Source organism: Oncorhynchus nerka, linkage group LG15, assembly GCF_034236695.1.
Source record: "Oncorhynchus nerka isolate Pitt River linkage group LG15, Oner_Uvic_2.0, whole genome shotgun sequence".
Lineage (NCBI taxonomy): Eukaryota > Metazoa > Chordata > Actinopteri > Salmoniformes > Salmonidae > Oncorhynchus > Oncorhynchus nerka.
In genome coordinates, this window is record NC_088410.1 from 50,028,010 (window position 1) to 50,051,080 (window position 23,071).

General features: G+C 43.2%; 2 protein-coding genes and 1 long non-coding RNA gene across 4 annotated transcripts in view; 2 read left to right on the plus strand and 1 right to left on the minus strand.

Moving 5' to 3' along the window:
• LOC115142845 (E3 ubiquitin-protein ligase RNF182-like) overlaps window positions 1-14,212 on the plus strand; it is a 30,558-nt gene extending 16,346 nt beyond the window's left edge. Inside the window, exon 3 of the mRNA XM_029682638.2 lies at window positions 10,853-14,212. Within this exon, the coding sequence (XP_029538498.1) occupies window positions 11,848-12,654 (807 nt within the window). The 5' untranslated portion in view covers window positions 10,853-11,847 and the 3' untranslated portion in view covers window positions 12,655-14,212. The remainder of the gene's footprint in view (window positions 1-10,852) is intronic.
• Window positions 14,213-17,242: 3,030 nt separating this feature from the next.
• LOC115142848 (uncharacterized) lies at window positions 17,243-22,825 on the plus strand. 2 transcript variants are annotated; one of them, XR_003865568.1, is made up of 4 exons: window positions 17,243-17,435; window positions 18,362-18,576; window positions 18,851-18,912; window positions 22,360-22,825. It is a non-coding gene; the product is annotated as an uncharacterized LOC115142848 (long non-coding RNA). The 2 variants fall into 2 exon arrangements; XR_003865569.1 differs by having other exon boundaries at window positions 17,243-17,390.
• LOC115142847 (ubiquitin-conjugating enzyme E2 C-like) lies at window positions 19,750-21,232 on the minus strand. Its single transcript, XM_029682640.2, is given in 7 exon segments — window positions 19,750-19,930; window positions 20,072-20,131; window positions 20,323-20,527; window positions 20,718-20,804; window positions 20,912-20,939; window positions 21,131-21,195; window positions 21,197-21,232. Coding segments are annotated over 7 exon segments (519 nt in total). The 3' UTR covers window positions 19,750-19,892.
• Window positions 22,826-23,071: the final 246 nt, after the last annotated feature.

Here is a 23,071-nt window from a genome sequence, read left to right on the forward strand (position 1 = left end):
CTTAACCCGGATGATGCTGGGCTAATTGTGCGCCGCCCTATGGGACTCCTGATCACAGCCCAGGATCAAACCTGAGTCTGTAGTGACGCGTCTAGCACTGTGATATAGTGCCTTAGACTGCTGCGCCACTGTTTCCCACAAAAAAAGGGGCGGCCCAAAACTGCTGTGTCTCTGTGGACTGGCCTCACGGGGCAGCCCCTAACCCCTTTACGTGCACTGGAGCTGTCACCCTCCTGGCCCCCATTATCCTCTAAAGTGACACTGGCTATCAGCTCCCCCTGTAGTTTGGCCAGACCAACGCAAGGACTGGATCCCACCTTTTCTGGTCCCATCGCTGCTCTGCCGATCTGTCCTGTCTGTCCTGCCGGATAGGACTAGGCGCTAGGGGTGTGATGGTAATTGAATAACCATATAACTGACGATTATTGGTGAAGACCGTCATGAATATACAATAACTGTCAAAACGGTTTAAATAGGCACATGTTCAAAGTGGATGGCCTTTGATAATGTCCCGATTTCAATATCTGGGGAATAATCTGATTTTCCCTAGCACATGAATCTCTCACCTGAATCGCCACCATCCTTTACGGTCCGTCATGTCTTGTCCATTTTCCGACCAGTACGTTAGCAGCATGAGAGAAGTTTGTACGGGATCTCTCTCCATGCTCACTCCATGTGGACTCATGTTGCACTCCTGAGAGAAATGGCATGAGAGAAAAGTCAGTTGATAGCTTGGACTGGATGCTGTGTACAGGTTAATGGCTCGGACTCAGGTTTGAGGGCGTGAGGCTCAAACTGTTCTTGGTCAAATGAACCCTTCCATGCATCTAGATACCATCTGTGGTCACCTTCGCCATAACCTCGAGAGAGGACAGACCAGAACAGTTAATGGCATTTCTGATTCAGGAAATCCAGACAAATGATTCACTGTATGACAAACTATTACTCTACCAATATTCTTAGTACAGATTTGTAAGACAAACATCAAAGAGAATAACAAGACACAGTTGAAACCATTTTTTAAATTGGCTAATACTCCCCTATCATCTTGGCGGTCTCACCGCAGAGTTATAGGGTCAGGAAGTTAGAGGGCTAATCCTTAGGGAGAAATTCCGACCATCCAGCAGACCCAATCTGGTGAGATTTGTATTGAAGCAAGACAATAACAAAATAAAACAACTACAGCATTACACTTCTTCATATAGAACTCCTTATCCTCCTTTGGACACATGACTCACATGATTCATGCGTTACAAAAAAACAAAAAAAACTTCTGATTAAATAAATAATAAACAAATCAGAATAACAAATAAACCCTTAAATCCATAAGGAAATAGACTAGAGACAGATGTCCCTCATTCAGGGGCAGAGCTCTCTCTGTCCTTCTCGTGGTCCGAATCACAGATAGGACTATTGATAAATTATAAACTTCTAATTATTAGCGTTTACATTTAAATCTCACCCAATGTCTCTAGCCTTTCTAGTGAGGATGATCAGGCTTCACCAGAAAGTCAGACCAGAGGCCAGGGGTCATTCAACCCCATTAAGTGAGTATATTTCCCTTTTCTTTCCCTGTAACGCAGACATTATTTGAAAATTTCTTATCAAGAGAATTTACATATGTGCAGCCAACACTTGTACAATAGATACTTCAGAAAATGTCATTTGTGTAGCCTTGAAGGTGCATCCTTTCTAACCCGTGAAAAACTCACTAAAACCAAAATAAAAGACCCCACACAATAAATCAAACACAGTATTAATGCCACTAACAAATACTCATAACAGGTGGGTTGTGTGTGGGTGCTGGCGTGTGAGGTAAAACGTATGGTAAAATGGCCAGGCCTTACTTAATTTGGGCGCTCCCTTAACAGTCGGGAACCTTTATAGTGTATAGTATACAGTCTCAATAACTGCTCTCCTAAGGCACCTGCCTCAGGAAGCCTTTCAAAGGGAGAGATACAGAATCAGTGGTAAACATGTAAAAAATAACTTGTTAGCGGACATTCCATCAGTCCTGGAAGAAAGAAAATAAACATGTACTTAGTTTTCACTATGCTACATTTTAGTCAGTCCCAAAAAATGTATAATTCTCAAAATTACTGCATCTTGGGCAGGAAGCCTCGATAAAACCATGCACATCCAGAATCATACTTGAGACACATCAGATAGTTAAACCTCTCTGGGATAGGCGTCCCGCTGGACAACTTCCGGTGAAACTGGAGGGCGCGCAATTCAAAAACATACAAGTGTCTTATATCAGTTAAAAACTTACATTCTAGGAGGCAGTTCACTCTGGGCACGCTATTTATCCAAAAGTGAAAATGCTGCCCCCTATCCCAAAAAGGTTAAGGATTCACATGTGAGGTCATGTGCTAAACAGTGAGTAGTAAAGATTAAGACTAAAAGTGGTTAAAGTAGTAGCCTACAATCAGGAAAAATTCCAGGTAAACAGCAAGTGTCCAGATAAAAATATTTAATAAATATTAGATGACGCTTACCCAAATACACTTGTCTAAATTAATGGGTCATATGAAAGAAATGCTATAACCCCCAGCCACATCTGGAAGGGTCTCTATAGAAGGTGTTAACGGTACAATATAAAAAAAAGATAGTGTCAATATTTAAAAATAATATATAATATATACAAGAACAATATTCATAACGATATCAGTGATAGATGAGTGTAACGGAGACGCTGTGAGTCGAGAAGCAGGTGAAACATTTAATAACACAACAAACATGAAACAAGACAACATAACAGTGGCGTTTGCGCATGAACACAGGAAAAATACTGACTGAGGAAGGAACCCAAGGGAATGACAGATATAGGGGAGAAAATCAGGAAGGTAATGGAGTCCAGTTGAGTATCATGATGATCTGCAGGTGCGCGTAATGATGGATGCCATGTGTGCGTAATGATGGATATCAGGACCTGTGGTTAGTATACCGGCGATGTTGAATGCCGGAGGAGAGGAGCAGGAGTAGACGTGACAGTACCCCGCACCGACACGCAGCTCCTGCCACAGGACGACACCAGCCAGAGGGACAACCCCGAGGATGAGGAGCAGCCCGGTCTGTGCGGAGAAGGTGGAAATCATAGATAATGTTGGGATCCAGAATATCCTCCACCGGAACACAACACCACTCCTCTGGGCCATACCCCTCCCGGTCCACCGGGAAATGGAGCTGACACCCACGATGTCGGGAGTCCAGTCAGGATCTGGCGGCATATTCCGGACTCCCCACGATGTCCGGGGTGTCATGGGGGACAGCATCAGCTAGGGGACCAGGAACCACTGACCTGAGAAGGGAGACACGAAAAGAAGGTGAGATAAGGTAGTCCCCTCGTTGACCCTCTGGAGAACCTTGAATGGCCCCACAAACCGGGGGCTCAGTTTCTTGCAGGGCAGGCGGAGTGGGAGGTTTCTGGTAGAAAGCCAGACACGATCCCCAGGCTGGAACACAGGGGTCGCACTGCGGTGGCGTTCTGCCTGTTCCTTTTGATGGTGGACGGCTTGCTGGATTCTCACGTGACCATCGCTCCACACTTCTTCTGCTTGCCGGAACCACTCATCAACCAGTCGGTTTGGTCCAGTGTCCACAGTGCCAGGGCCCAGAACACACTGCAAGGGGGTCAACCCAGTGGAGGAGTGACATAGCGAGTTCTGGGCGTAGTCTGCCCATGGAAGGAATCGTGCCCACTCTCCCTGCTGGTCGTGACAGTGACTCCTCAGGAACCTCCCCAGCTCCAGGTTCATCCTCGCCACCTGCCCATTGGACTGAGGCCGGTGCCCGGAAGTGAGGCTGACCGTGACACAGAGCTTCTCCGTGAAGGCACTCCATACCCGTGATGTGAATTGGGGGCCACGGTCAGAGACAATGTCCTCCGGGAAGGCCATAATGCTGGAAGACCTGCTGGAAGAGTGCCTCAGTGACCTGGAGAGCAGTAGGAAGACCAGTAAGAGTGATTAAACGACATGATTTTGAAAATCTATCTACAACCACCAAAATGGTGGTGAAACCATCAGAGGAGGGGAGATCAGTAACAAAGTCAATGGATAGATGGGACCAGGGATGATGAGGTGCAGGAAGGGGAAGGAGCCTCCCTGCTGGAGCTTTCTGGGGGGATTTGGTTTGGGCACATATGGAACAGGAGTTGACGTAGCAAGTGACATCCTGTGCTAAGGTGAGCCACCAGTATTTCCCAGAGATGGATTGGGTAGTGCGAGAAATACATGTATGTCCAGCGACAACAGCTGTGTTTGCCCACAGCCCACAGCCGGACCCTCATCAGCCGGACCCTTATCCCTGCAGGAATGTAAATGCGCTCGGGAGGACAGTTGGATGCGGGCCCCCTCTCCAGAGCCTGGCGGATGTCCACATCTTCATCCCAGGCCACAGGAGCTACAACTCGGGAGGATGGGATTATAGGCGCATTCTGGACAGGACCATCTCCCGAATTGTAGAGGCGGGGCAGGGCATCGGCCTTGATGTTCTTTGAACCTGGGTGATAGGTCAGCGTGAAGTCAAACCTTGTGAAGAAAAGGGCCCACCTTGCTTGGTGTGGATTCAGCCTTCTCGCTGTCCGTATGTCCTCCAGGTTCTGATGGTCAGTGTGAATGACAAATGGTTCCTTGGTGCCCTCCAGCCAGTGTCTCCACTCCTCTAATGCCATCTTCACCGCCAGGAGCTCACGATCACCAACGTCATAATTCCTCTCTTCAGGGGACAGTTTCTTAGAGTAAAAAGAACACGGGTACAACTTCTATGGATTACCCTGTCGTCGAGACAGAACTACCCACATGCCTACCTCTGAAGCGTCCACCTCCACCACAAAGGATATCGTTGGATCTGGATGTTTGAGCAATGGGGCAGAGATGGAACATCCCTTGAGTAGACAGAAGTCCTCGTCGGCTGCTGGGCTCCACAACAACCTACGGGGGCCTCCCTTAAGGAGAGAGGACTGGCAACAGAGCTGAAGTTCCTGATTAAATGGCGGTAGAAGTTGGCAAACCCCAAAAACCATTGTAACCCCTTTATGGTATTTGGGACTGGCCATGACCTGACCGCATCTACCTTCTTGTCGTCCATCCTCATTCCCTGGGGGGCTGACTTGGTAGCCTAAGAAGGAGACAGCCCTCTGATGAAATTGGCACTTCTCAGCCTTGACCTACAAGTGGTTAGCCAGGAGGCATTCCAGGACAGCTCGAACGTGAGTGATGTGATCCTCCAGGGTAGACGAGTAGATCCAGATGTCTTCGATATACATGACCACCTGGAGTCCGAGCATGTTCCTGAACACCTTGTTAACTTCACTAGGGTAGGGGGCAGCATTTGGAATTTTGGATGAAAAGCGTGCCCAAAATAAACTGCCTGCTACTCAGGCCCAGAAGCTAGATAAGATATGCATGTAATTAGCAGGTTTGGATAGAGAACACTCTAAAGTTTCCAAAACTGTCAAAATAATGTCTGTGAGTATAACAGAACTGATATGGCAGGCGAAAATCCATCCAGGCTGTTTTTCCATTGAAAGCCTATCCACCATACAAAGACGTAGGACCCCATTCACGATCTCTATGGCTTCCTCTACATGTGGCCAGTCTTTAGGCATTGTTTCAGGCTTTTACTCAGAAAAATTAGGGAGATACAGCACTTTCAATGAGTGGGCAGTGGAAATTTCCAGACATGAGCCAAGCGCGTGATCGGGAGTGCGCCTTTCTTGTTTCTCCTTTCTCCTTATTGATGAAGCTTTTGTCCGGTTGAAATATTATTGATTATTTATGACAAAAACAACCATGAGGATTGATTTGAAACATTATTTGACATGTTTCTACGAACATTTATTGTACTTTTTAAAAACTTTTCGTCTGTATGTTGAGAGTGCGCTTTGTGCCTTTGGATTACTGAACTAAACGCACCAACAAAACTGAGGTTTTTGGACATAAAGAGGGACATTATCGAGAAAAACAAACATTTATTGTCTAACATGACCTGGGAGTGCCACCAGATGAAGATCATCAAAGGTAAGTGATTCATTTAATCGCTATTTCTGACTTTTGTGAGCCCTCTCCTTGGCTGGAAAATGGCTGTATGGTTTTCTGTGACTAGGTGCTGACCTAACATAATCGCATGGTGTGCTTTCGCCGTAAAGCCTTTTTGAAATCGGACACTGTGGTTGGATTTACAAGAAGTTTATCTTTAAAATGGTGTTTGAGGAATTTTAATTATGGGATTTCTGTTGTTTTAAATTTGGCACCCTGCAATTTCACTTGGTGTTGTCGAGGTGGGACGCTACTCTCCCACTGGTGCCAGACAGGTTAATGAATGCCTGGAAGACTGACAGAGCATTGGCTAAGCCAAATGGCATCACCAAGTACTCGTAGTGACCACACATCGTGCTAAATGCAGTCTTCCACTCATCGCCCTCCCGGATACGGATGAGATTGTAAGCACGCCGCAGGTCCAGTTTGGTAATAAACCGGGTCCCGGGAACTGTCCGATGGCTGCTGGCAACAACCAATAATTGTGATAATCTAATTGAGTTCACTGTCGTCAATGCATGGCCACGAAGAAGAAACCAGCTGACACAGGAGAAGTGGTCGTGCGGATAAAACCTTTTTGGAGCCCCTCTTGGATGTAATCCTCCATGGCATGGGTCTCAGCCACCGACAGAGGGTAGATGCGTCTGCACAGGGGTGCTGAACCTACAAGCAGGTCGATGACACAGTCCCAGGGGCAATGAGGAGGAAGACAGGTGGCACAGGTCTTTGAGAATACCTCCCGCAGGTCTTGGTATATCTCCAGGATGTTGGGCTGAAGGGAAACCACAGGACTCTCAACCGACGTGGAACCACATGGGACAGGGAAGCAGGTGCTCCGGCATTCGGGTGACCAGTCTGTGATTCTCATACTCGACCATAAGATGGTAGGGGTTATGGCATTGAAGCCAAGGGAGGCTAAGGATGATATTGTGAACTGGTGCACTGGTAATGCAGAAGGGGATGTTCTCCTGATGAATGGACTCCACGGTTAGGGTGAGTGGTTGGGTGATGTGTGTGATTGGTTCCAGATCCAAATGGTCAACTATCGAGGGCTTGAACCGGAAAAGGAGAGGAGAGTGGGTATGAGATGATATTAAGAGAGGAGACAAGGGTCTGGTCAATAAGGTTTGCTGCGTCTCCCTGGAATCCACTAATGCTGTAGACATAGTACATGAGGGACAGTCAACTAGTGTGAAGGACACCAAAAAGAGCCTAGCAGAAAGTGATTCAAATGGAGTACAGTTCGGTCTGGATCTCCTCACGCAGACCTCTTCTGAATAGCATATGAAGCACCAGCTCATTTCATCCACTGGAATGCTGCCACTGTCCGGAAGGTGAGCGCATTCTCGGTCTGGTGCCCCTGCCGTAATTGAAGTAGATGCTCAACCCCCCCCCCCCCCTCTGCCCTCCGGGGGATGATCGAAGATACATTTAAATACCCCCCCCCCCCTCTGCCCTCCGGGGGATGATCGAAGATACATTTAAATAGAGCCATGAACCCCTCATAGGATTCTAGCTCCTCCTCTCTCCCATACGACCGTAGCCCATTCCAACACCCGCCCAGTCATCAGAGAAATAACCATGACAACCATGGTCCTCTCGGTGGTGGGAGCTCCCATCTGATGTGTAAAGAAGAGGGAGCACATGAAGTAGGAAGCCACAGCATTTGGATGAGGTACTGTCATATTTATCTGGGAGGGCATCGCTGATCTGAGCGGGTTACTGAATGGGCTGTTGTGCTGGCTCACTGGGTCGGCTGGTTGTAGAGTATCCTCCGTTAGTTGAAGGCAAGACCTCCCGGGTGTGTTCGAAACATTGCAAACTGTGAAGAAACTCTTCCATATCCGTCCCCAGTTGTGCCTGCTGGTCATGGTGTTGATGTAGAAGGTAAACCTGCTCGTCGACCATCTGAGAGATATTCGGTTTTCCTGCAGCTTCCATTGTTTGAGTCAGCATTCTGTAACAGAGACGCTGTGAGTCGAGAAGCAGGTGCAGGAGAAACGTGACTGGGAACGCGCCCAGTTTGGACTCATCAGACCAAAGGACAGACCATTAGGACCACCGGTCTAATATACATTGCTTGTGTTTCTTGACCCAAGCAAGTCTTTTCTTCTCATTGGTGTCCTTTAGTAGTGGTTTCTTTGTATCAATTCGACCATGGAGCCCTGATTCACAGTCTCCTCTGAACAGTTGATGTTGAGATGTGTCTGTTACTTGAACTCAGTGAAGCATTTATTTGGGCTGCAATTTCTGAGGCTGGTAACTCTAATGAATTTATCCTCTGCAACATAAGTAATTCTGGTACTTCCTTTCCTGTGGCGGTCCTCATGAGAGCCAGTTTCATCATAGCGCTTGATGTTTTTTTGCGACTGCACTTGAAGAAGCTTTCAAAGTTATTGAAATTTTCCTCATTGACTGACCTTCATGTCTTAATGTAATGATGGACTGTCATTTCTCTTTGCTTATTTGAGCTGTTCTTACCATAATATGGACTTGGTGTTTTACCAAATAGGGCTATCTTCTGTATGCCACCCCTACCTTGTCACAACACAACTGATTGGCTCAAATGCATTAAGAAGGAAATAAATTCCCCAAATTTACTTTTAACAAGGCACATCTGTTAATTGGATCGATATGACAACAGCCAGTGAACGTGCAGGGTGCCAAATTCAAAAGAACAGAAATCCCATAATTAAAATTCCTCAAATATACAAGTATTTCACACAATCAGAAATAGAGATAGAATGAATCACTAACCTTTGATGATCTTCATCCGATGACACTCATAGGACTTCATGTTACACAATACTGTATGTTTGTTCGATAAAGTTCATATTTATATAAAACAATCTCAGTATACATTGGCACGTTATGTTCACTAGTTCCAGATTTCAAAAAAGCTTTACGGAAAAAGCAAACCATGCAATAATCTGAGTACCGCACTCAGAGCCCAAACAAGCCAAAAAGATATCCGCCATATTGTGCAGTCAACAGAAGTCAGAAATAACATTATAAATATTCACTTACCTTTCATGATCCTCATCAGATTGCACTCCCAGGAATCCCAGTTCCACAATAAATGTTTGTTTTGTTCGATAATGTCCATAATTTATGTCCAAATAGCTCTTTTTGTTAGCACGTTTGGTACACAAATCCAAACTCACGAACCGCGTTCACTAGGAGCAGATGAAAATCAAAAAGTTCCGTTACAGTCCGTAGAAACATGTCAAACGAAGTATAGAATCAACCTTTAGGATGTTTTTAACAGAAATATTCAATAATGTTCCAACCAGAGAATTCCTTTGCCTGTAGAAATGCAATGGAACAGAGCTCGCTCTCACATGAACGAGCGTCACGAGCACGAGCTCAAGGCATTCTGGCAAACCTCTTACTCACTCCTCTCTCATTTGCCCCCACGTCACAGTAGAAGCATCAAACAAGGTTCTAAAGACTGTTGACATCCAGTGGAAGCCTTAGAAAGTGCAGCATGACCAATATCCCACTGTATCTTCAATAGGGAATGAGTTGAAAAACGACCAACCTCAGATTTCCCACTTCCTGGTTGGATTTTTTCTCAGGTTTTTGCCTGCCGTATGAGTTCTGTTATACTCTCAGACATCATTCAAACAGTTTTAGAAACTTCAGAGTGTTTTCTATCCATGTACTAATAATATCCATATATTAGCAACTGGGACTGAGTAGCAGGCAGTTTACTCTGGGCACCTCTGGGCACCTTATTCATCCAAGCTACTCAATACTGCCCCCAGCGATAAGAAGTTGAAATGCATTCCAGGTGATTACCTCATGAAGCTGGTTAAGAGAACGCCAAGGATGTGCAAAGGGTGGCTACTTTGAAGAATCTCAAATATAAAATATATTTTGATTTGTTTAACAACTCTTAAGGATTATCCCCTTTTTAACATTTTTGCCTAAAATGACAAATCTAACTGCCTGTAGCTCAGGCCCTGAAGCAAGGATATGCATATTCTTAGTACCATTTGAAAGGAAACATTTTGGAGTTCATTGAAATGTGAAAGGAATGTAGTAGAATTTAACACAATAGATCTAGTAAAAGATCATACAAAAAAAAAAAAACACCCGTTCTTTTGTATTTTTTTGTACCATCATCTTTCAAATGCAAGAGAAAGGCCATAATGTATTATTCCAGCCCAGGTGCAATTTAGATTTTGGACACTAGATGGCATCAGTCTATGTGCAAAGTTTTACACTGATCCAATTAACCATTGTATTTCTGTTCAAAGTTTTTTATCAAGACTGCCCTATGTGCCTAATTTGTTTATTAATAACTTTTCATGTTCAAAATTGTGCAGTCTCCTCAAACAATAGCATGGTATTCTTTCACTGTAGTAGCTATTGTAAATTGGACAGTGCAGTTAGATTAACAAGAATTTAAGCTTTCTGCCAATATCAGATATGTCTATGTCCTGGGAAATGTTCTTGTTACTTACAACCTCATGCTAATCGCATTAGCCTACGTTAGCTCAACCGTCCCGTGGAAGGGACACCGATCCCGAAGAAGTTTCACACTTTTTTGGTCACTACATGATTCCATATGTTATTTCATAGTTTTGATTTCTTCACTATTATTGTACAATGTAAAAATTTGATAAAAAAGGAAGAAAAAACCCTTGAATGAGTAGCCGTGTCCAAACTTTTGACTGGTACTGTATGTGCACAGGAGACAACAGCTTAGACAGCTAGATCGTCCTAGGCCTCTACTGTGTGGTTTTATACTTGTTTTTGATTCCCAAATGTTCACTGACAAATATTCCTTTGTGTTCTTTCCACAGAGCAGTGACCGTGCTGCTGTATCAGTGTCCTGAGAATACCAATACGGGCAATACCACTACCCCTCTCTAGCTTGATCGTTCGACAACCACTCACGCAAGATTTCCTGACGGATATAATCCAATTCATCCCTCCATATTTCGGATATTCCGATCGAAACAATAGTGGCACAGACAAATTTGAAAATGGTTCCAGCTCCCTGTCCACTTGTGTATGTTTTCTGTTTACGCACTTTACACATCACAGGGACTTTCAAAACCAGTAGGTTCTCTCAGTAAATTGTTGGAATGGTTTTGTCATTGGAAACTCATCTGCAGATCTGAATTTGTACCAAATCTGCAGACAGACATTGTATGTGCAGGGTAACCATGAGAGTAATGCATTGTATGATAGCAGTAGATAACTGCAAAAGAAGCCCTCTGATCCGAAGTCTGCCTGCACTACGTTAGGGTAGGGACCAGTCCAAACCTGCTTCCCCAATCCTATGCCCTCAAACACTAATTTAGCACTATACTGTACATTGTTGTGAAAGTAAAACCAATCAGCATGCTCAACTGTACGAACTCAGTTATTCAGGGTATTCAGGACCAGACAAAAATATATATCAGGGCCTGATTGTTCTCTTTGCAACGTAGGTGTCAATATTTGCGAAGTAATACCGTATGTGAATGTATTTTTACTGTGAAAATGTGTAAAAAAAACTATATTTGTGCCATCATATCAGTGTCTTAAATCATTATTTTTACCCCACTTCTTGTGAGCTATAATGTGGACAATAACAAATAACAGTCTAAAAATAAGATTCACTATCTTCACACTTGAGAAAGAATCATACAAATCTTGAATCTGGGACAAAACTATACCGGGCAGCTGCGGTTGAATCAGTGCAGGGTGACGCCTTGGAACATTTAGACTCACCATTCCTGGCTAGCGCTGCTACATCAGCATCTGCATTCCTGGCAATCTGGGCATTCCGCCCTCCCTTGCCTCTCTCAGGATGAACCAGAAGTTGGAGAAGTTGGACTTGGAGACGGACCAGCGCTGCCAGCCTCTGGTCTACACTGTGGAGGAGCTGGAGTGCAAGATTTGCTATAACCGCTACGACACGCGCTCCCGCAAGCCCAAGGTGCTGGGCTGCCTCCACCGCGTCTGCACCAAATGCCTGAAGAAGATTGTGGAGAACTCGTCCCCCAGCATCGTCAGCTGCCCCTTCTGTCGGCACGAGACGCACGTGCCCTACGAGGAGATCTGGCTGCTGCAGGACGACAGCAACATCCTGGCCATCCTCACCTATCAGGACCGGGCCAGGAAGAGTGGCGGTTCCATCACCCCTGGCGGGGAGGTACTGCTGACCCCAAGCAGCCTGAGCGGAGGTGGAGGGGACGGCTGTGGTGGTGATTCTGGGGGTGACTGCGTCACAACCGGCGAACAGTCGCATAGCTCCTCCGACTGCCTGGTCATCACCATCATGGAGGTGCCGGGCGAATCGCAGTCATCGGACTCCATGAGCATGCTCAATATGGTGCGCCTGTACCGGCCCGCAAGCCTGGCCTCGCTGCCCTGCAACATGCCCTTGCAGAAGTGCGGCGCTTGGACCTCGCGCAACTTTCCCAGCTTCCTAATCGGTGTCCTGTGTCTGGTCTTCTTCTCGTCGCTGCCGCTGGGCATCTACCTGCTGATGATCCAGCAGCTCACCCTGGGCGTCATCCTGGTCAGCCTGGTGCCCTCCACCCTAGTTCTGTGTGTGTTCTACGGCTTCTGTCAATGCCTTTGCCATGAGATCATGCAGTCCATAGCTACATAGTCACGTCCCCACTTTACTCCCCTCCCCTACTCAACCCCCTAATACCAATATATGTCTACCTGTGGACATGACATAGCGAGACCTGTAATAGACCAAACCAAATCACCGATGCATATCTACAGTGCCGTGAAAAAGTATTTTCACCCTTTCTGATTTAACCCTACTTTTGCATATTTTTGATACTGAATGTTATCAGATCTACAACCAAAACCTAACATTACATAAAGGGAACCTGAGTGAACAAATAACACAACAATTACATATTTATTTCATAAACAAAGTAATTGCCCCTTTACACTCAATAACTGGTCGTGCTACCTTTAGCAGCAATGACTCCAACCAAACGCTTCCTGTAGTTGTTGATCAGTTACTCACATCACTGTGGAGGAATTTTGGCCCACTCTTTCATGCAGAACTGCTGTAACTCCACGACATATGTGGGTTTTCTAGCATGAACTGCTCTTTCCAAGTCCTGCCACATCTCAATTGGGATTAGGTCTGGGCTTTGACTAGGTCATTCCAAAACTTCAAATGTATTGCTTTTAGCCATTTTCATGTAGATTTGATTGTGTGTTTTGGATCATTGTCTTGCCCCATGGCCTAGCTGTTCTTCAGCTTCAGCTCACAGACAGATGGCCTGACATTATCCTGTAGAATGATCTGATACAGAACAGAATTCATGGTTCCTTCTTTTAAGGCCAGGTCCTGACACAGCAAAGCATCCCCAAACCATCACACTAACACTAGCATGCTTGGCCATTGGTATGAGGTTCTTACGGTGGAATGCAGTGTTTGGTTTTTGCCAGGCATAATTGGACCCATGTCATCCAAATAGTTGACTCAAGTTTGCCAAAAAGCACCTGGAAGCACTTGGATGATCAAGACTCTTGGAATAATGTTCTATGGACAGATGATTCAAAAGTGTAAGGGGGCAAATACTTTTTCACTGCACTGTATATCCCCTCTCCTTTGTAAAATACACCCCTACCCACCACTTTATTTCTTATTTCCCACTTCAGATAATACCAGCACTAAAACAAACATTTCCGAGTGACCACTTGGATTTGGATGTAGGGCTTTCCACTGGAACATTCGAGACAAGCCAACCTGTGCAACGCCCACGGCCTGATGAATGGTTTTCTAATTACACAGCTCAACCTGCATCAGATTGCTGTTGTTTGTGTGCATACGGCTCACCAGAATGGGCTTTAGTTATTGTGACGATCACTAAACTGTATTGTTAAAAAAAGAATACGACCCTCTCATGTTCTACTATGGCAATGGCTGCACAGACACTGTTAACCTTATCGTGGTAGAATACCTATCTGCTCGACCTATGGGCAACGGACTATGAAAACCCATAGTTTTAAGGATGTATTCAGACATACAGCACAGTCTCCATGTATACTGTTGAAGTTCCTAGTTGCCTTTGTAAGGCATGTCTGTCTGTGACCCTGCAGTAACTTATCGTTGTAATTTGAACTTGTCTGTGTTATTGCATTTGGAATGGACAAACCGCCTAACGCCTAAACTGTTACTAGATATTTCAATAAAGACTCAAGACACTTTTGTAATCTTTCCATTCTTTTTTACATTTCTCCCATAGCCCACACTTCATGGGCAACTATTCAATCTGCAGTTTTAATAGGCTACAATCACATTCCTTGTACTTCAAAATTAAAATGGAATAAGTATTATGTAAAAAGCACCAAAACAATTATCCAATATATGTTGGTTCTTGCTTCATTTATTTAGACATGGAAGACGACATACATTGCTTTAATTAAACTACTATCAGGAGACTGGAGAAATCCAAATATTATCCCACAATATATGTAGCTGTTTATGCAGAAGAATTACCCCCAGTGAAAAGTGTACCATTTGGGGATGTGTGAAACACTGGATTCAGTTCCAGCCCCACAGACACATTTTGCTAAATTCCTGACATTTTGCAAAACTCAATGAGCTAATTTTTGTGACCTTGCCAAATGGAAACACCCCTGTGGCATCGAAGGACCTCAGCTCTTCAAAGCTTTTAGTTAGCTATCACTGGAGCGCAACTTGAAGCAATACCTGTCTGGCACGATCAAATTATAAGAAACCTCACATAGCATTAAAACTTAGAAATAGCTTTAATCAACCACCATAAAAATGTTAGCTAGAACCACACAATTTGTACTGAACCTGTGGGCTAGTGGTTACACTCCCAGGCTTTTAGATTATGTCAACCTTGGAGACCGGGGTTCGTTCTCCGTGTCCATCCTTTCTACTCTCCCTTCTTGATCTTTCTACCTTTACGTTACCCCTTTTACTGTTTCAATTAAACACTTTCCAAAAACACAATTTTAGATTTGATTAGGTAAGCATAATGAACCTCTGTCAAAGTTGAGGCAAACAGACGAAGAGTTTCATTCCACGCTATGTATCCGTTTTTCAGAAATGTTGGTATATTAGCTAATTTTAGTTAAAGATTGGTGTTTTTTTACTATCTAATCATGGCATGGCAGACATGTTCAATGACAGACATGTATTTGTTTAAAATCTATTACTTGATGGTTTAATTTCAGAGAGACAAATAACCATGTTGCAAAATGCTATATATCCGCCTCACTCAGTGAAATAAGTAGTACTGCTGGTAAGTAAGTGCATTCATCTTACGATAGCTTGTTGAGAGATAACCACATATCACAGTCCAATTTACAGGATACGAACATTCCATTCCAGTTTAACAATGGCTTGCAAAAGTATTCAGAACCCTTGGATTTCTTCACATTTTGTTGTGTTACAAAGTATGATTAAAATGGATTTAATTGTACATTTTTTTGTCAACAATCTATACAAAATACTCAGTAATGTCAAAGTGGAAGAAATCATTTTTTATTAGTATTAACATACATTTAATAAATAAAATATAATTGTTGCCTATGTACTCACACCCCAGACACCATACATGTTAAAAACCAAATTTAACAGCAATTACAGCTGATAAACTTCTTGGTTAAGTGTAAGACCTTTGCACACCTGGATTGTGAAATATTTTACTTTTATTCTTGAAAAATTCTTCAAGCTCTGTCAAGATGTTGGGGATCATGGCTAGACAGCCATACTTCAAGCCGATTTAAGTCAAAACTGTAACTTGGCCACTTAGGAACATTCACTGTCTTCTTGGTAAGCAACTCCAGTGCTGAAGGGTGAATCCCTCTTCCAGTGTCTGGTTTAAAGCAGATTGAAGAAGGTTTTGCTCTAGGATTTTGCCTGTGCCCATTTCTTTTTATCCTGAAAACTCCCCAGTAATTTCCAATGTCAAGCATATCCATACCATGATGCAACCACCACCATTCTTGAAAATAAGGAAGCAGTTACTCAGTGTTGTGTTGGATTTTCTACAAACATAGGGCTTTGCATTTAGACCAAGTGTATTGCTTTGACATGTTTTTTTTGCGTTATTACTTTAGTGTCTTGTTGTTTTGGAATATTTGTATTTTCACTCCAATGATGTTGATCCATCCTCAGTTCTCTTCCATCACAATCATTGAACCCTGTAGCTGTTTTAAAATCAACAATGGCCTCATGGTAACATCCCTGAGAAGTTTAATTCCTGTCCTGCAGCTCAGTTCAGGAGGATGACTGTATCTTTGGGGTGTCTGGGTGGTTTAATAGATAATGCACAGCATAATTATTAACTAGACCATGCTTTAAGAGATATACAATGTCTGATTTGTTATCGTTACCCATCTACCAATCACTGCCCTTTTTTATAAGACTTTTAAAAAGCTCCCTGGTCTTTGTAGTTGAATCTGTCATTGAAATTCAGTACTGAGGGACCTTACAGAGGTTGTATGTATGCAGGACATAAGAAGGGTTAGTCAGCCTAGTGGTTAGAGCGTTGGGCCAGTAACCGAAAGGTTTCTGGGTTGAATTTCTGAGCTGGCAAGATAAAAATATGTTGTTCTGTCAGCCCCAATTATTTCACACTGAGTGAGTCCATGTAACTTGTTAAGTTATTTGTTAAGCCAAATTTTACTCCTGAAATAATTTGCCTAAACAAAGAGGTTGAATACTTATGCAACGACTATATTTTAGTTATTTAATTTCTTATTTAACTTTTTTTTTAAATCACATTTTTCTTCCACTTTGACATCACAGAGTATCTTTGACAAAAAAAAATACAATTAAATCAATTTTAATCCCACTTTGCAACACAATAAAATTGGAAGGAATCCAAAGGGTCAGAATACGTTTGCAAGGCACTGCACTATATAGCATTTTGCAAAAACGGCAACAATTTCATATACTTTTGAAATCTACAGTATGACTTAAACATCTTAGAACTGTAACATTTTACACACACATGAAAGTACCCACAAGCAATCATTTCTGATTACTAAATACAAATGGAAGAATTGGTGGATAAAGCATTTTGGAAATAAACTATTCCGTTGTTGTCTGTCCCCAATTGATGTAAACTACTTTTATTTTGAAAGAAGAGCAAGAGCCCAAATGGTTCCATGGGCCTCAGCTGCTTGGGTTTGCCTAATTAAAAAGTGTTTCCCTGGAGACCAGTTCCTGCCAGTGCCAGCGAGGAAAGACTAAGCAGGGGGGTGTGGAGGAGGAGCCGAGTACTGAGGGTTAATCCTGAAGTTCCTCAATTGTATTCAGTCTTGTGTCGAAGGCTGTCAATTTACCCATAGGCTATAAGAAAGCATGAGACCCTGAGGAGTCTTTTCAAAACGGAGGTGGGTTAGCTATTTGTCTGTTGACGTTTGGTGATTGGTAAATTGGTACGTACCTAATAACTCTTGATTCCAAATGCCTGTATTTTGTGTTTCATATGTGGTCATGATAAAGTTGGTGGAGTTATTAGTGGTGGCACAGTATAGATTTGGATTGTAGATTCTGGAATACTGATAGTAAATGCTAAGAATATTTTCTTTTTAAATATAAAGGGAGAGGATGAGCGATATTTGCTGTCCCCTGGTTTAGTGAAGTTGTGGGATTTTTAAAATTATTTTTGTATTTATTACTGTCATTTATTTAGTCTGTACCATGAATAGGCTATGGCTTGATAGCCTTAAGGTTAGAGATGTGAGCGGGTAACCAGAGGGTTGCCTGATTTTATCCCAAAGATGCTTGGTAGGGATCCTACAGGAAGTGAGCTGGCAGCTGGAGGGTTAACAGCTTCAGTATCCCATATAATACCTAATTTTGTGCACTTGAGCAACGCACTTTAGATGTGTGTAACCGCTGTGAAATGGCTAGATAGTTCGCGGTGGTGCGCACTAATAGCGTTTCAATCGGTGACGTCGTTAACTCTGAGAACTTGAAGTAGTTGTTCCCCTTGCTCTGCAAGAGCCGTGGCTTTTGTGGAGTGATGGGTAATGATCCCTCGTGGGTGACTGTTGTGTGCAGAGAGTCCCTGGTTCCAGCCCAGGTAGGGGCGAGGAGAGGGACGGAAGCAATACTGTTACATAAGGTTGGGTAATGAGACAGCAAAAAATAAAGAATATCTGTGTATGGACCAATTATGGAAGTATTGTATTACGTTTTGTTGTATGGTTTCTCTGTGCAGGTTCAGATCACAGGAGGTTCTTTTTGGGGGGGTGACAGGCTTGTGATAATGGCTGGAGAGGAAGAGGTGGAAGGGTATCAAATACACCACACACATGGTTTCCATGTGTTTGATGCCATTCCATTTGCTCCGTTCCAGACATGAGCTGTCCTCCCCTCGTTCAGATGAATCATGTCAGAAGTCAGTGGATGAGCTCCAGGCTAGGAAGCAGCAGGTCAGAGTTTGAGGTTGTCCAGCAGGTCCTGAACAAGGTGACTGCCTGTTTCCAAATGGCCACCTCTTTCGGAAGCAACTCTGACGGCAGATTTCTGAGATGGACGAGACCAGAGCACTGGCTTACAGAATCTGCACAGGTAAGGCCACTGCAATGCTGTTAAATGCTTAATGGACCTCAAGATCTGAACCCTTCCATTCAAATTCAGGTTATATCTTTTGAAGTGCAACATTTTCAGCCCGTTGGTGTCTATAAAGTGTACAATAATATAATTGAAAGAACTGTCATTTCAACAGATCAATTACATCTGGAACTGAAACTGCAAGAATTTGTGTACTTTGGAATTGCATTGAATAGTGTGTGCATCATATGCAAATGCCACTGATTCAGGTGTATGTTGTCTCATGATCCAGGTTTGCAGACAGCTGGTACCTCTGACAAGAGGGAGAATCTGGACCAGAAAAATCAAGAACAGGTAGGGGGGGGGGGGTTCTCATCCTCACTGGATTATATAAACACCAACAGGACCTGTCAAAGCCAGTGCTGCAATAGACCTCTTCCCCTTGAAACAAAGGAATTACCACTGGCCCCTGGTGAAAACAGGGGCTTCGGATGGTGTCGCCAGTCCAAACCACCCCAAGGCCAGCAGTGGAGTACTGAAGAGGCCTGGGTGGAGGGTGCCCAGTCTTTGAATGAGTGTGACCTGAAGAGATGGTGTCCCAAGATGGTATCATCCTCCAAACTGTTAAATTGACAGGGTGTAATCTTGAGCACTTGGTTACTGAATGTCAGTGATGCAGAGATAAACACATGCAGGCATAAGTCATTTGGCTAATAAAATGACTGGTGGACAATTGTCTTTAGGTAGTCAAAGCTGCATAACACCAGTGTTACACTTAAGGGAAATTGCTTCCATAGCTAGGGCTGACAGTGACTTGTGAAGACCAGAATGGTCAAAGGTTGGTTTGTGAGATGTTAAAGTTTAAAATGACATCTTGAAAAGTACCAGTGGCTTGGCTTTGGCCCCAAGTGTGAGTAAGTCTACCGGAGCCATGGCCCAGTGAGACATGTCAGCCCGCATAGATGGGGGAAGAGAAAAGGCACCTTTGTGTAGAGTACTGGTAAATCCTGATGGATATCCAATCTAAATGTACAAGCAGACTTTGAAGGCATTATGAACTATGCAGAGGATAGATGTTTATGGTCATTATATCCATCTTAGTGATAAGTCATAAGTATTCAAGTTAGTAATCAAAATATATCTAAATGAAATAAAGCCAAATGTTGAGTGGAAAGTAACCAATAGTCACAATTAACATACCTAGACATCTTTATTCACATAGAGGTCATACAAACAAATATATTGTAGAGACATACCCAGTATTGAAATGTACATAATTAGAAGCATAGAAAAACACAGAAATAAAACACATGGCAGGATTGTAGGAGCTTGAGTCAGTTCTTGTAGGTTGTGTTCAAATGAGCTTTGAAGGCTAAAACAAAAGAATCCTTTGTTTAACATGATACAACTTGACTCATGACACAAGTATTAACAGGGTGAGTCCCAAATGACATATGGGCCCTGGTCAGAAGAAGTGCACCATGTTGGGACACAGACGTGTCCATATACTAACCTTCCTGGTTATCCCAAAGCTCAGCAGCAGCAGTGTTCAATGGACTCTCAATGTTGGGCTCTGAAGACAGTGTAGTACAAAGTTAACAAATTGGACAGTGGCACACAAACTCTCCAAACAATAAATAAAACAGGTGACAACTTGGACAGTGATTTGATCGAAGAGCACTGTTAAACCTAGTTGGTTGGGTGAGTTCCAGTCAACTTGATGAACTGAGTGCCATTTATTAATTTCTGTGGGAAGTGCCTTACCTCCTAATAAACTCTGGATGGACAGAAGAATGGACCGTACGTCGTACAGGGCTGACCATTTGTCTTTCAAGATATCCAGACAGATGAAGCCCTGATCATCAACGTTAGGGTGAAAACATGGCGTGATGAACTTCACTCGGGGGGCTTTGTACGGGTAGCCGCTGGGGAACTCCAACGACAGCTTGTACCTCAGGCCTTCGTAAACCTAAGAGAATTAGCGATGGAAGATTTGTTATACTGTTTTTGTGCAAAAGCATTTCACAGCAAGCGTTTGAATGTTCAAATGAGTTAAACTGTAGACCTTGTTCATATGGTATAGGGTTACGGTTCTTAAAATCTGAGCAACTACTGAGGCTGTACTTTTCATGCTGGAGTAGAAAGTAAACACGACCTACTGTTCCCTGAGCTCCGTCTATCGTTCCTATCCACTTAAAAAGGTTGTCAGACTCCGGGAAAGCAGAGATCCCTTTATCTCCAGACATCTACATGAAGAAATAAACAGATCTAAAGGAAATAGCAATTTTACAAAATATGTTTATATATCCAATTGTGATTATAAAAGAGAGAGTCCTACATGGGGAACACTTACCATTAGTGTCATCAGTTCTTGTTGAAGTCTAGGGTGTAAAAAACGAAGATTCAGAAATGCCCAAACTTCGTACCCCGACTAGCCTATGCCCAAATAGTGGCACCAAACAAATGACATAATACTGTTTGGCTCCTCCACTTACATGTTAACGTTACTTTCCTACTAACGCTGGGAACTAAGATGAGCTTAAATCTAGATTAACAAAACTAAATGTCAAACCTCTTCGTGACTGAGCCCTTTGCTGCACTCCCACCGGTCTCAGTGCCTTTCAGAGCTGCTGTGGACGAAGGCGGCTGCAGGGTCCATATTTTGAGAGGCCATACTTCTACTGGAGAAACAATCAAGAGGACGATAATTAGTTAACGTTGGAAACTAAACTACCTTGCTAGTAAACAAATATTAGCTACTTAAACACTCAAGTGCACGGCATTTTACGTCGCGCCTGCAAGCAACTAACCAGAGTGTTGTCATGACGTTAGTTAGCCATCTAACGTTACCTGGATTTTTAAGGTGCCTAGTTATCCATTTCAGCTAGCAGGGCATAGTTAACGTTATAAATGTTTGCATTGGCTAACGTAGCCCACATATATCCTGGGCTAGGCATAACACAATTTACCACGGTTAACTAATAACACATGAGGATGTTTGCTAATAATGTTAGCTAGCTAGTTAAACATTGTTACAGCGCAAATGCAAGCTACATTAGCTAGCCAGCTAACGGTTAGCGGAGTGAGTATTATCTTGTTGCAGCATAACAGTGCTAACAGGTTGAATGACTTCTTTAGCCAGCTAACGTTAGCTAAATAACCAACTTAAAACAACCAGCCCACCCGCCTCCAACAAAAATAAGAATCAAATGTTTCCATAATGTAACTTGCCTGATGTGTCTGTTCTGTCTTCACCAACTCAATTTTTCTGCTACTGAGATTTTCAAACTGTGTAGAGATCCCGCCCCCGTTTAAATGTTTTTTTTTTCTCAAAACCGTGTCACCGCTCTGTTTGCGAACATGACCAATCGCAACTTCGTGTTTAAAACAAAGCAAATCCGTAGCAACCATTTGAAAGAATGCGCCTACTAAATACTTCGATGTGATTGGGTGAAAGATCATTCGGAAGTGACAGATTTGCCAAATGGTTGGTCCCAATTCATTTGTACAGGTCTGTGCTATTCGGAATCCTTGGGACGACCCTAATCTTAACCTCTGTCTACCCACTGGTATATCGTACTGGGGGGCCATGCGCCTGTCACCGATGTCAAATTGTTTTAAATTAATAATTCATTTAATTTAATAGTTCATGACAGTAACCCTCCAAAAAGTTATTTTTTCATAAACCTTTTTTAAATTCCATATATGTATTATTAAGCGAAGTGTTTGTTTATTGGGCTTCATAGTATGTCTAAGCCTACCAGCGGTTTTTACCTGCTTTGCCTTTTCTCCTTTTTCTAGTCCTCCTGGTTTTGACCGTTGCCTGTTCTGGACTCTGTACCCGCCTGCCTGACCATTCTGCCTGCCCGAGTGTCATGATAGCAGCTCGGAGGGGGTTTAGCCACATGAACTTCATTAATTCCATTTAGATATAGGATCCAAATTCAGTGTGTTTGCCTTGATGTTCATGAAACTCCATGGACCCCTCTTGCACAGTGGAACCCAGAATGATATGCGACCACACTATTCTGCCAGGGACATCCAAACCTGAGTGGCCACCGCAAAGCCCAAGGAGCCTGACTCTCTCTGGAAGTTGCAGTTGCCCTGCTTTGGATATTTAGCCTTTATTGACTATTGGTTGAGAGGCAGGGCCCGTTCTACAGTAGCTTAGTATGTCAGGGTGGGGCAAGATTTATGTTCACTTTTTTCAATGTTCAATTGATTTGATAACATGTTTTATGCAAATAAATTATATGAATTGATAGTTCACCTCTGTTTTCTTTTATTCTGTAATAGGGTATATTGCAACCATGTGTTTAAGAGAATCAAATAAAAGTGTATTTATGATACAGCGTAGTGTAAGCTACACAATACAATGAAATACCTGCTAGCATGTGCAACTAAAGCACTCCTCGCAAACAGTATAATGATATTAAGCTATAAGTATTTGTATTTACATTAGACTATAGCCAACAAATAGCTATACCACGTAGTAGTAGGCCTAGTAGACTAT